At 38.9% G+C, this 12,799-nt stretch overlaps 1 protein-coding gene across 1 annotated transcript in view; it reads left to right on the top strand.

Annotated features, from left to right (window-relative positions):
- The first annotated feature begins 1,317 nt into the window (after positions 1-1,317).
- Positions 1,318-12,799, top strand: part of LOC104874006 (alcohol dehydrogenase class-3) — a 13,828-nt gene continuing 2,346 nt past the window's right edge. The window contains exons 1-7 of the mRNA XM_010640958.3: positions 1,318-1,447; positions 4,534-4,635; positions 6,412-6,553; positions 7,206-7,293; positions 8,903-9,122; positions 9,258-9,518; positions 11,899-12,034. Coding sequence (XP_010639260.1) covers positions 1,436-1,447; positions 4,534-4,635; positions 6,412-6,553; positions 7,206-7,293; positions 8,903-9,122; positions 9,258-9,518; positions 11,899-12,034 — 961 coding nt within the window. The 5' untranslated portion in view covers positions 1,318-1,435. The remainder of the gene's footprint in view (positions 1,448-4,533; positions 4,636-6,411; positions 6,554-7,205; positions 7,294-8,902; positions 9,123-9,257; positions 9,519-11,898; positions 12,035-12,799) is intronic.

Here is a 12,799-nt window from a genome sequence, read left to right as displayed (position 1 = left end):
CTACACGCCTCTGATGGACAAACAGTAACTTGAGACTGTACTGTGATTGATATCATCTGGTCCAGTAAAGTCCAGATAAGCATCAGTCACCTAGGTGGGTGACCAAAGCACTGGACCCATGGCATTCCCAAAATGCCTTTGTTCTTTCCATACACTTTTTTTCTTTTTCCTTTTTTTTTTTTTTTTTTTTTTTTTAGGGGATCGAACTGGGAGGACCTTGAGCTTGCAAGGCGGGTGGCAAACCAATGAGCTAAATCCCCAGCCTTTTTTCATATATCTGCTAAGGTAATGGCTTCCCTATTGGATAAATAATAGGTAAGTGGCTATACTTGGAATCCTACAGGTTGATGGCAGTTTAACGCACCTTGTACCCACACTGTGATTTTGCTGTATAAATTACCCCTAACACAGGGTCCTGGGACCCCTTCTGTCACTCAGTAAACCTTTCCTATTCTTAACCTCCCTTGTTCCTTGAAATTCCTTCTTCGATTTCAGGGGACACAGTCTCATCACATCTGACATCCAGCAGGTTAAGAATTATATTTTTGTTCACTGCCTCAAAGAAAAAATGGTTGTGCCGGGCGTGGTGGCGCAGGCCTGTAATCCAGCACTCGGGAGGCTGAGGCAGGAGGATCGCTGTGAGTTCGAGACTAGGCTACACAGTGAGTTCTAGGGCAGTCTGAACTACATAGTGAGACCATGTCTCAAAAAACCAAAAAAAAAAAAAAAAAAAGGAAAAAAATGGTTGAGCATGTAGCCCGGGGGTGGAGCACTTGCCTAACACGCGTCAGACCGAGTTCAGTTCCCAGTACAGGAAAGAGCAAATCAGCAAACACTCTGCTGTCCTCCCTCTCTGCTGTGACTGCAGACTCGTTCTGCCGTTTCCCCTCCCTTCAAGGTTCTCTGTATCCTACTCCCAGCGCCCCAGCCCTAGTCCTATGTACCTGTGGGGAGCGGCTGCGATGGGCCTTTAGAAGTCTCCAGAATCTGTACCCAAAGTTCCCTTTTTAACATTTTCTTGATGGTGAACCACAAGCGGCTGCAGCTTACACAACGTGTGTCCCGAAGCCCCCGCCTTGTGTAGAAGCATTTGCCTGTGACAGGAACACAAAACCGATGTAGCCCTCTCACTGTTTCTCATGCTTCCAGTGGAATTCCTGTTTCTTTGCCCTGCACCTCTCTCAAGCCTTATCTACGATGCTCGGACTAAAATTACACGCGGAAAGCCACCGTAAAAAAACAGGCCAGTCGGCCTCAGGAGACAGGAAGGCGCGACCCGTTAGCCGCCCGGAAGTCCCCTGGCGTCTGAGGCCTGATTGGGCCTGACGTAACTACCGGTTAGAGCCTCGCCTCCTCGCGGCCTAGCCTCAGGGTCTGTAGCTCCAGTCTGTCCTTCCTCTTCCCCGCCCTGGTGGTGCTGATCGGAGCTGCGAACATGGCTAAGCAGGTATCTCCAGCCGGGGAGGTCCTTCTCCGAGGAAGGGAGCGCGGCACCGAGGGCACCTTGCCGCTTGCCCCAGGCGCGCGGACTCGGCCTAGGAGGCGATCGACTCCTCAACCGAGCCTCCCGTGAGCTCAGCCGGAAGGTGAAGGAGAAGCTCCGTTTGGACCGCCCTGTGGCGCAGGGACTTTGCTTTCTCTGCTCCTGGCGCCGGGAGCGGGTGAGGGGTGTCAGGGCCTGGCGCGTCCTGAGCCCTCCTCTAGGACTGGCGCAGCTCACTGGGCCATGCTTGCAGGTGGTGGAGCTGCACCCTGCTGCTCACTCCCGGTCTGATTGCGTTTCGTCCTTGCAGTTTCTAACAGCCTAAGTAAGCGTAATTAGTGGGTAGGCCTCCAAGGAATGTGTTTTAGGGAGACTCTTAGGCCCGCCCCTTTCCTTAATAGTTTTGAGTTGTTCGGTATGATAAAGATTTATATTCTCGGGCCGGGGATTTAGCTCAGCGGTTCGGTGGCCTGCTTTGCAAGCTCAAGGACCCTAGTTCAGTCCCCGGTACCACAAAAACAAAAAACAAAAAAATAGCTTTATATTCTCCTTTGGTCCCTACATAACACCACTGCGAGTTAGTATCCCCATTTTACAGACTGAAATCTGAGGCTTAAGAAGTTGGTTGGTTGGTTGTGCTTAGCGGTCTTAGGACAGAGAGGGGCCCCAGCCCGAGTACATCACAGTGACAAAATCTGGAAAGCCCATTAACAAAAGAGACAGAAATATACCAGAAGTAACTAGAAGGTATACCACCTTAAATGTTGAAGTTTAGAAGAAATGGTAAACTGTGATCTTTAGTAATTATGTGAAGTTGTTTTTTCCTTATTACCAAGTGTTTCTAGAGAAGTTCATAATTTATAACTCGTGATAGTTCAAATGCTGAAGTAGGGAGTTTCTTCTGGGGTGAGGCTTTGTTTTAGAATTAAAAAGGCATCAAATTTAGATCCTGGATGAATTATTCGTGTTGTTTTGAATCTCAAGGTTACAAGATTAAATTGTTAGTTCTAAATTTCATCCTTTGAGATTTTGCTTTTAGATTGTTGTACTTTGAGAGGAAAAGATTCTAATACAAATTAGAATCTAAATTTGTCTAAATTCTTTTTACTGTCAGATTTCATTTTAATTTTAAAAGCGATAATTTTTAGCCTATTTACCCAGTCAGGCCACTCCTTATATCTGCACTATGTGATCAAAATATAGTGAATGTTTTAATTTTTAAAGGTTATTACAGTAAAAGACACGTTGCTATTAATCCTCCTTAGAATACTCCTCACTTCAAATACCCTTATTCCTTGTAGTTTGCCACTTTCTGAAGGAGTTCTGGAAGTCCTCTTATCTACAAGATGTGATTAAAAGTACCATGAATTCTGTTGCCTAGTGCCATCTGTTGAACAACACGCTGATAAAAACAGCCTCAGCTGTCCTTATCCACCTTTTTCCTGGAATGTAGTACTACTGTGCAACTTCTAGCTCTTCTACAAAGTCAGAATGACCATTGAAGGTCTGTATTTTGAAAGATTCAGGACATTCAGGCAGCCATGTCAGCGCAACCACGTCAGCTCAGAAAGTAGCAAGAATGATGGGATACAGGCTGGGCGTGGTGACGCACACCTGTAACCCCAGCACTTGGGGAGGCTGAGGCATGAGGATCACTGTGAGTTTGAGACCAGCCTGGACTACCTAGTGAGTTTCAGGTCAGTCTCAACTCATAGTTAGACTCTGTCTCAAACGCCCCCGCCCCCCGCAAAATGATGGGGTATCTGTGTTTAAAGTGAGGGCTGGTGTTTTGAGAGGGATTAGTAACTGTTTTTTACTGTCATAATAGTTCGTATTCTCAGCTAATTCAACTCACTATATTTTTCAATAGTTCACCGCTTCTTTTCCTCCAACCTTCATTCTGATGCCACTGATAACTTGACTAGCTTGTTTTTGCAAAGCTGCACTGATCCAAGAACGGGGAGTCCATGTTATCCTCATTCATTCTTCCTGATCACCCTGTATGTATTTTTTCACCATCTGTAACTGTCTCATCCTTGTCTTTCAGTAAGTACCCAGGATAAAAGTGATGCTTTTCAAAACCTGCCAACCAGTTATGTCTGCCCTCATTTTTTGCTTGCTGTAGCACTTTGCACTTGTTTCTTTAAGTTAACATTTTTTGTAATTACTGATTTTCAAATCTGTCTTCTATAGACCCAGTGGTTTTCAACCTTTATACTGTCAACACATTTCATAAGCATTATGTGAACAGATCAAGATCTTCCTGTGATGCTTAATTCTTTGGTAGTGAAGGGATATACTGACTATATCTCTGAGGCAGCTCTATGCTATAGATACAAATCACACAGGTAGTTTTAAATTTTCTAGTAACATTAAAAACTAAGGGACATATGAAGTTAATTTTAGTAGTACATTTAGATTATTCAGTATATTTAAAAGGCTATTTCAACATGTAATCAATATTTTTAAAAATATTTGACTTTTTACTGTGTCTTCTAAATGTAGGTTTGGTTTACATTTATAGCATATCTCAGTTCAGACTGGCCATTTTTTGTTACTTATTAGTCATGTTTGGCAAATGGCTACTGTAAAAGACATGGCAGCTATAACAGGTAGATACATTTTTTTTTAAGTTTCCCTATTTTGATATTGATATCGTCCTTTCCACCACCAGTTTTACCATCTTGAGAAAAGACTTTATAGGGTATGTATTAAACATGGTTCCTTGGATCTCAGGCCAGACCCACTGAATCAAATTCTGTTACAGTATTCATTTTTAACCTGCTCTTCTTTCTGCATTGTAGAGGGTCATTAAATATTTGATGAATAAAACTTCAGCCAAAAGAGGCTTTTATAGCTGACCAGGTAGTCATCTCAACTACGACTTTTAAAAATATGTTATTTCTATAATTCTCAATATCAATTAGAGATATTTCTCTGTGAGTGTGTGATAAACTTTCTAAAATTAGAATTCAGTAACAAAAGTTTATCATTGAGCAATTATTAATTTAGAAGGTTAAACAGCTTACTCCCTTTTTTCTCTCTTTTAGGTTATCAAATGCAAGGCTGCAGTTGCTTGGGAGGCTGGAAAGCCTCTTTCCATTGAGGAGATCGAGGTAGCACCCCCAAAGGCTCACGAAGTTCGCATTAAGGTAATGGTACATCTAAGGAACTGGGTGCAAGAAAAAGAGACAATTAGGTCTCTAGATTGAGTAGATCTGAGGTCTGCAGAGGATAAATTTTAAATGGCACCATTAAAGAGGAGGCTTTGAAAGTCATCCAACCTTAGAATCAAAATATCCTCCTCTAACTCCCTCACCTTTGCAGCAGCATTCACTATCTTTAGCTTTGGTATAGGGCTAAGCATCCATTTTCATGGATTACTGCAATATAACTTCTGTAATTTGAGTGTGAGGATCCTCCTCTTTTTGTTGATCCTATAAATTTAAATATATAGTGTCTCATTGGAAACAAAGTTTTGCTAGTAGAAACTTTAAGGTTTGAAAAGAACTATAAACAAATGAATTTCTAATATTGCTTGCTTAGAGAGCTTTAAAATGTACTGTACCCAGTGGTCAAGGCCAAGATTGAGTACATTTCATGATTCCATTGCTTCTCAGCTTCCTCTGTGCCCAGAGAGAGGCACATTGTGCAAGGCAGTCAGCTAGAGAGATCTTTAAAACCTTGATATTACAATTCCTTATGGGTCTGGAGATTTAGCTTAGTGGCGCTGCTCCTGCCTTGCAAGCGCAAGGTCCTGAGTTCAATCCCCGGTATCGAAAAAAACAATACAATTCCTTATGTTTTTAGCATTCCACTCTTAATGGCTTTGATATAAAAGTGCTTTAAAGCGGTGACCATTAAATAATATTTTTTTCTAATTTTGTACACTTGAAGAGTCAGCTCTCTTTTTGCTATCACTGTAAGTGTACAACCTCTCCATTCTACATCCAGACATATACCATGTGTCCTGGTTCATGTTCTTAAAGATCTCATACATCCAGTAAAGGATCAAATATTTTTTAAGGTCTTTTTCCCCTCTCCCCAACCCAGGATCAAACTCAGGACCTTGCGCTTGCAAGTTAGGTGTGGCGCCATGGAGCTAAATCCATGGCCTTCAGGTCCTTTTTAACCCAGATCCAGGATTCTGAAATCTTTCAATATTTTGTGTTTTTCTTCAAGTTCAGAAATTAAACTAATATACTTTTGCCACAAAGATGATTTTTTTCTTGGATATAATGAGATGAGCTATATGGGGCACACTCAGATCAACTTGCATTCCTAGGGAACTACTGGCATATAGCAGAGAGTTTTACCTTATAGTGGCTATACAGGCCAGAATCATGAAATATAAATAGACACTCACAAGATTTTGCCTTTCTGTGCATTTTGTGGCTTGAAAAGTCCGAGAGATAGGAATAAAGGGGTTGCTTGAGTAGGTGGGGTGGCAAAGAAGGAGTTTAATCCACTTAATGCTCTGAGTTTTGGTCCAGACTCAAGCAGACTGGCATACTTCAGAAATAATACCCTTTTTAGACATCATATTTCCCAGCAGTCATGAAGAGTCTTCCAATGATATGAGCTGTGTTTGGCACACAGGTGGTGTTCTTTGCTCACCTGAACATACAGTGCCTATAACATCATTTTATTTACCTTCTCTTGCAAACATTCACCAAAAGAGAATAGATGGGCCCCATTTCACTGTATATAAATACATCAAAACACCACCAAAAAAAAAAATGCTACCAATTCTAATTGTTAGGATGCCATGAATTACAAATACTTGCTGATTGTAGAAAAGTTAAAATATGACAGAAATATTTTAGAATCAAAATATGGTATTAAACTAAAATGCCTTTCATTTGACTCATACCCCTGAATTGTACATGCACGCACACGTCAATGGTTTTTCTGTAATATCCTGATAGATCATTGCCACTGCAGTTTGCCACACTGATGCGTATACCTTGAGTGGAGCTGATCCTGAGGGGTGTTTTCCAGTAATCTTGGGACATGAGGGTGCTGGGATTGTGGAAAGTGTTGGTGAAGGAGTTACTAAATTTAAGGCAGGTAAGGAGAATATTTAAATCTCTTATTTGATGACTTTGGCTAATTACTATAGGAAAATTACTTTTCTGATAAATACACCACTGTTTATAAATAAGTTAGCATAGCATAGCACCTAAGAAAGTTGTCAAGATTGATTTCATTCCTCCTCTGAAAAGCACAAATATTTGGATATTGTTTTCCTGTCTGATTTTGCAGGGTACTCTTTATCTGAAACTGTGTAAGTATATTTCCAAAGTCAATTTGGGCAAATTAAACAAGAATTTTTAGAGCTACAACAATTAATCAGTATTTTGAAGCACATGACCTCCCTGTCTTGTAGACACTGTTTTAAGAGTGTTTGTTCATTTGTTTGTTTGTTTGTTTGTTTGTTTTATGGTATCTAGGATTGAACTCAGGACCTTGCATTTAGCAGACAGGTATGGTGCCACTGAGCTACATCCCATCCCAAGAGTTTTATTTAGGTAAAACTTTTGCAACATACTTTTTGTATGGCTGACCACTGTCTGAATGATATTTATATAAAGTTTTAAACCTTGAAGTTACTAATTCTACAGAGCTATACCAGTTGACAGGACTGAGAATTTCCACGGGCTGCTGTGTTCTTTTAGAAACATGCCACCTATTCAAATGATGTCTTTGCATTGTTTTACAGGTGATACTGTCATCCCACTTTATATCCCACAATGTGGGGAATGCAAATTTTGTCTAAATCCAAAAACAAACCTTTGCCAGAAGATAAGGTTAGTAGCTTTATATTATGTTCCTAAAACAAGATGTCCTATTAACAGCAGTACCAAGAAATTGCGTGGCAGTTTATATAACAAATGTTACACAAATTACTTTATTCCATCTTCAAGCAACCTATCACTGTAAGTAGTAGCCCCATTTTGGGGAAAGACAGAAATTAAGACTCAGAAATTAAGGGTTTGCTTGTCTCAAGCCATTAACATGTAAGGCAGATTTTTCTGAAGTCATTTTGTTTCTATAATACTAGGATGAATTTGTAAGGAAGGACATGTTTGTTAGATTTAATTGAAATCATTTTTATGAGCCATTTTATTGTCCATGAAAGCAAAGTGATAAAACATACCTCATAGGTTATGGGGAGCTTGGAAGATATAACATAAAGCTTGACATAGAAAAGGTAGCTAGTTTATTGTAAGTTAATAGCACTTAAAGAACTGCTTGAAGACATTTTAAGATCTCCTTTTGTTTCTTGTTCTCTTTTTAATTGAGATTAAACACACTGCAATATGCTGTATATAGGGTATAAATCTCAAGAGTGCAGCTCAGTGAATGTTTACATATTACACACATGATGATTAGAGCCTTAACCTGGATCAAGATGGAGATCCTGGCCAGCACTCCTCAAAGTCCCTCATGTCCTTGCTAAGTCAACAGCTCCCTCCCTCAGAAGTGACCACCATCTTGATGTCTTTTATTGTAGAACTTCCTTTAAATTGAATCCGTATGTGTACATTTTTCATGTTTCATTCATAATGTCTGTGAGAGCTGTCCAAGTTGCTGTGTGCATCTGTGCTTTTTTGTTGCTCTGTCATATTCCAGGTACCATTATTTATCCATTTTCCTGTTGGACATTTAGGTTGCTCCCAGCTTGGGGCTGTTATGATTAGTGCTATTAGAGACATTCTTACACATGTCTTGTGATGGATATGCACACTACTTCTTCCTGGATATTTTTGAGGGATGAGAATTGCTAAATTATGAGCTACATATCAATAGCTTATAGTGCATGTGTTTACACTCCCACCAGCATTGTATGGGAGGTTTCAATTTATTCTTACATTTGTTTTCTTGTTGTTGTTGTTTGTTTTTTGTTTTTTTGAGTCTGACCTGGAACTCACTATGTAGCCCATGCTGGTCTCAAACTCAAAGTGATCCTCCTGTCTCAGCCTCCTGAGTGCTGGCTGGGATTACAGGTGTGCGCCACCACGCCTGGCTCTAGCTATCTGTTTTCATCACCTGATCTGGATTAATTCTTGCAGTCTCTACCTTTGTAGATGATACTGGTTTGGGCATCATCTTTTGTGAAGTTTAATTTGCTCATGGAGTTATATAATGCAGTTTTTAAAAAATTTCATCTACATCTGTTCAGTTGAGTTCAGAAATCTGACAGTAAGCTCCAGAAAGACATCGGAAGATAGGTAACATTATAAATCTCTTATGTTTACCTTGTAAAGCATTGCTGAAATGAGCCAAATTATTAATGAATACATTTTAGTACACTTTTCTGAATATTTATTAGTCATTATTTTAAAAACTAATTTCTTTCTTTTGTGGGTTTTAAGAAACCTGATTTTACCCTGCCATTTTCCTTATTTTCCTTAGAGTCACTCAGGGGAAAGGATTAATGCCAGATGGTAGTAGCAGATTTACTTGCAAAGGAAAGACCATTTTACACTATATGGGAACAAGCACGTTTTCTGAATACACTGTTGTTGCTGATATCTCCGTTGCTAAAATAGATCCTGTGGCACCTTTGGATAAAGTCTGCCTTCTTGGTTGTGGTATTTCAACTGGTTATGGTGCTGTTGTAAACACCGCCAAGGTATGAGTTAGCATCCATCTCCTAGTTCAACTCAGAGTTTTTCTGAGACAGTGCAACTGGCCTGCTCTGTAAAAAACCTAGTGATTTCCTAGACTCTTGTAGAACAAGTGTCTTACAGACTGTTTTTACTGTTAGGTGGAGCCTGGCTCTACTTGTGCTGTCTTTGGCCTGGGAGGAGTTGGATTGGCAGTTATCATGGGCTGTAAAGTAGCTGGTGCATCACGGATCATTGGTATAGACATCAATAAAGACAAATTTACAAGGGCCAAAGAATTTGGAGCCTCCGAATGTGTTAATCCCCAGGACTTCAGTAAACCCATCCAAGAGGTACTCATTGAGATGACTGATGGAGGAGTGGACTATTCCTTTGAGTGTATTGGTAATGTTAAGGTCATGGTGAGTATACTTCACTCTTTTTTGTTTGTTTATGGAACCTTTTTTAAGATGTATTTTCCAAGGGCTGGGGATTTAGCTCAGCGGTTCGGTGGCCTGCCTTGCAAGCGCAAGGACCTGAGTTCAATCCCCGGTACCAAAAAAAAAATAATGTATTTTCCTTAAGATTCAAAATCATTTTGTTTTCGGAAAGTGAAGGTCTTTTGATAAAAATTAATCTTAGGGAAAATCTATTTGAATTATGAATGGAAATGATACAGAAGATTTATTCTAATGAAAGGGAAAAGTAACTGTTTCAACTATATACAAGAACAATCCAGGGAAAGATGAAAAAGATGTTTCTTTGCTTTTCATTTATGTATAAATGTATGTCTCATTAAATGACAAAGTAGACTACATCTTCCTTGTCTGTGAAATGCATGTAACAGTAACACCTACATGACACTAAGTATACACTTAGCAATAAGTATTACTAAATCTCCTACCTGCTTATTTCCTCTAGAATTTTGAACTAGGAGTTCCTTTTTCTAATTTTTACTGATACATAAAACTCGTACATATAAATAGGTACCAAATGTACTATTCAATATATATTTGTACATATTAATAGGTACTAAACGTAATATTCAATACATGTGTACCTTGCGTAATGTTTAGATCACGTTAAACGTTTTACTCAAACATTTGTCATTCCTATGTGGCAAAAACTTTCACATCCTTCTAGCTTGCTGAAATGTACAGTACATTATTGTTGTCTATAGTCATCCTGCTGTGTAACAGTATACCAGAGCTTCTTGCTTCTATACTGTAACTTGGTACCCATTAATTAGCCTTTCTGCCTTCATTGTCCTATACCTGAATACCACATATTCCTTATATCTCATCAGCTGATGAACACTTAGGTTGTTTCTGTTTCTTGGCTGTTAATAGTGTTGTAATGAACATAATGGTAATAATTATGTTACCCTGATAATTAGTGTGTTGAGCATTTTTTTGTTTTGTTTTTTTGTTACCAAAGATCGAATTCAGGACCTTGTGTTTGCAAGGCAGGTGCGTTGCCACTGAGCTAAATCCCTGGCCCTTGAAGTTTTTTTTATATGCCTGTTGGCCATTTATGTATCATCTTTTGAGAAATGTCTGTGGCCCATTTTTAAACCATGTTGCTTTAAGAGTTTTAGGGGTCCTTATAAATTCTAGATATCAACCTCTTCTCAGATTTACAGCTTGCAAATATTTTCCCCCATTTTCCAGATCGTCTCTGCACTGTTGTCTTATTTGCTGTCCAGAAGCATTTCAATTTAGTAAAATCACATTCGTTTATTTTTTCTTTTATTTCCTGTACTTTTGGGGTCTTGTCCAAAAACTTGTTGCCCATTCCACTGTGTATTTCTTCCAGTAATTTCATACATTAATTCTAATCTATTTTGAGTTGATTTTGAACCTGTACAGGAGAGGTGTCTAAGCTTATTCTTTTGCCATGGAAATAGGATTTACAGTGGTACCTTGGTTCACAAACTTAATGCATTCCACAATCCTGGAAAAGATGGCCATACTCATGTTCATGTGGGAAAGATGCCCCATGTTCTTCACCCAATGCAGAGTTCACCAACAAAAACAAAATTTTGCCAAATGCTTTGGTTCGTGAATCAAATTGTTCAAACCAAAGCATTTATGAACCAAGGTAACACTGTACTTTTAAAATAAAATCTTTACATTTGTTTGATTTGTTCAAATATTAATTTACTCAGGTTAATGATTTTTAAACAGTAAAAACCAAAACTACTTTGAGTTTCCACCTTACCCCAATATGAATGTCTGTCATCAGATAAAAGATAACAAGCACTGGCAGGAAAGTGGATAAAAGGGAATCGTTGTATGCTGTTGGTGGGAGTGTAAATTGGTATGGCCATTATGGAAAACAGTATGAAGTTTCCTGAGAAGGTTAAAAATAGAACTGTCATATGATCCAGCCAATGTATTACTGGGTATAGAAGTAATTAAAAAATAGGGTGAATGTTTAAATAAGATTACAGTAGACGACACATTGCCATTAATCCCCATCAGTACTTAAAATACTCCCTTTCTTCAAACACACTTATCCTTTCATTCTTGACAATGTATATTTTAGTGTAATAAGTTTTTCTTAATTTAAGCATGTGCCATATTTTTTATCACCCCTTGTATATCCAAAGGAAATTAGTATATCCGTCACCCACACTCCCATGTTTATGGCAGAACTATAAACCTTTAAAATGTAATTGTTCAGTAAAATTAAACTTACTAAACATTGGTTTGTGGTCATTTTTCTGAGAAGTTCTGTCACCTTGCTAGAAGTATCTAGCACAAAATACTGGCTCCTTTGATTGGGTCTTTATATGTGCAGAGAGCAGCACTTGAGGCATGCCACAAAGGCTGGGGTGTTAGCGTGGTGGTTGGAGTAGCTGCTGCAGGTGAAGAAATTGCCACTCGTCCCTTCCAGCTGGTGACAGGTCGCACATGGAAAGGCACTGCCTTTGGAGGTAATTAAGTGCATAAGTACCTTTTTGCTTGTTATTTTCATTGGCATATTTTTAATCATAGTATAATTTTTCTGTATTAACAAAAATTTCATAAACTACCTTCTCATCATGAATTCATGATGCATGCAGGATCATTTTAATAGAAGGGATTTTTTTTTTTTTGAGACAGGGTCTCACACTATGTAGTTGAGACTGACCTGAACTATGTAGCCCAGGCTGATCTCAAACTCAACAGTGATCTTCTTGCCAAGTGATGGGATTACAGGCATGCACCACCATGCTGGGGTAATAGAAAGGATTTTAATTCAATCATTTACCTCTGAAGCTGGAGAAGTTCTCAGCTTCTTCTACACATGGTCACTGGTTACACACTTCTAAACAGTTAGTACGGTAGTATGAGGAGAAAGAAGTTGGTTGCAGGGTAAGCAAATAGTAGTGTTAGCCACACAGTTACAGGTTTTAGACTTTTGGATCGGACTCAGGACCTTGCACTTGCAAGGCAGGCAGTGGAACCACTGAGCTAAATCCCCAGCCCTATTTTAGACTTATGTTTACTCATTTTTCCAGAGAGTGCAGTGATCACTAGATGTGATTATACTTTGTGAATAATATTAATTTCAGCAGCAACCAGTACTGAGTCTTACACTGAAAATATTGTGAATGAATGAAATCCATAAAATCTTTAATAGGCTTTTAAAATTTTTATCTTATTATCCTCTCAGGGGAAAAAAGTCACATGAGTTTTTTTTTTTTTTTTTTTTTTTT

Source organism: Fukomys damarensis, unplaced genomic scaffold, assembly GCF_012274545.1.
Source record: "Fukomys damarensis isolate Sample0158 unplaced genomic scaffold, DMR_v1.0_HiC HiC_scaffold_32, whole genome shotgun sequence".
Lineage (NCBI taxonomy): Eukaryota > Metazoa > Chordata > Mammalia > Rodentia > Bathyergidae > Fukomys > Fukomys damarensis.
This window is presented reverse-complemented; position numbering and strand designations above follow the sequence as displayed.